The 436-nt window shown below is 49.5% G+C and overlaps 1 protein-coding gene across 1 annotated transcript; it reads right to left on the reverse strand. All coding sequences in view use genetic code 12, as the record gives it.

Annotated features, from left to right (window-relative positions):
- Position 1: 1 nt before the first annotated feature.
- Positions 2–378, reverse strand: DIURU_002617 (uncharacterized protein; the record flags this gene model as incomplete). The annotated part of the gene is made up of 1 exon (XM_034155288.1): positions 2–378. A coding segment is annotated over one exon (377 nt), but the record flags the coding sequence as incomplete, so codon positions are not given.
- Between the last annotated feature and the right edge of the window lie 58 nt (positions 379–436).

Genomic DNA, 436 nt, shown 5'->3' on the forward strand with positions numbered 1-436 from the left:
AAAGCCCTTTAGTTTCTTCCAGAACTTCAGGTAGAATTCCACCGTGAGGCCGTCAGGGCCCGGGGTCTTTCGTCTGTGTGATTTTCGCAACGCCAGGTAAAGCTCGTCTGGAGAAAGGGGTTTGCCAAGTTTTTTGGCATCCTTCCGAGGCAGGGAGAGCTTTTGGGTTTGTGGGATCTGACGCTTCATCCATTTAACATGTGAGTTACTGATGAGTGGCGATTTGTAAAGGGACTGATAGAATGTTGACGCAATGTCCAACATTTCATCTTTCTCCGTAGTTGGTGGTTTGTGTTCGTCTGGACGAAGGGCAACAATGTGTTTTTGCTGCCTTACCGTGTTTACTCTGACCCGGACCGATCCTGCTTCATCCGTCATGGCCTGCGGTGGAATTCGTGCTTCCAGACAGTTTGATTGTGATTCCCAGAGAGCCTGG

The sequence above is a fragment of the Diutina rugosa genome (assembly GCF_008704595.1).
Source record: "Diutina rugosa strain CBS 613 chromosome Unknown scaffold148_size436, whole genome shotgun sequence".
NCBI classification, from domain to species: domain Eukaryota; kingdom Fungi; phylum Ascomycota; class Pichiomycetes; order Serinales; family Debaryomycetaceae; genus Diutina; species Diutina rugosa.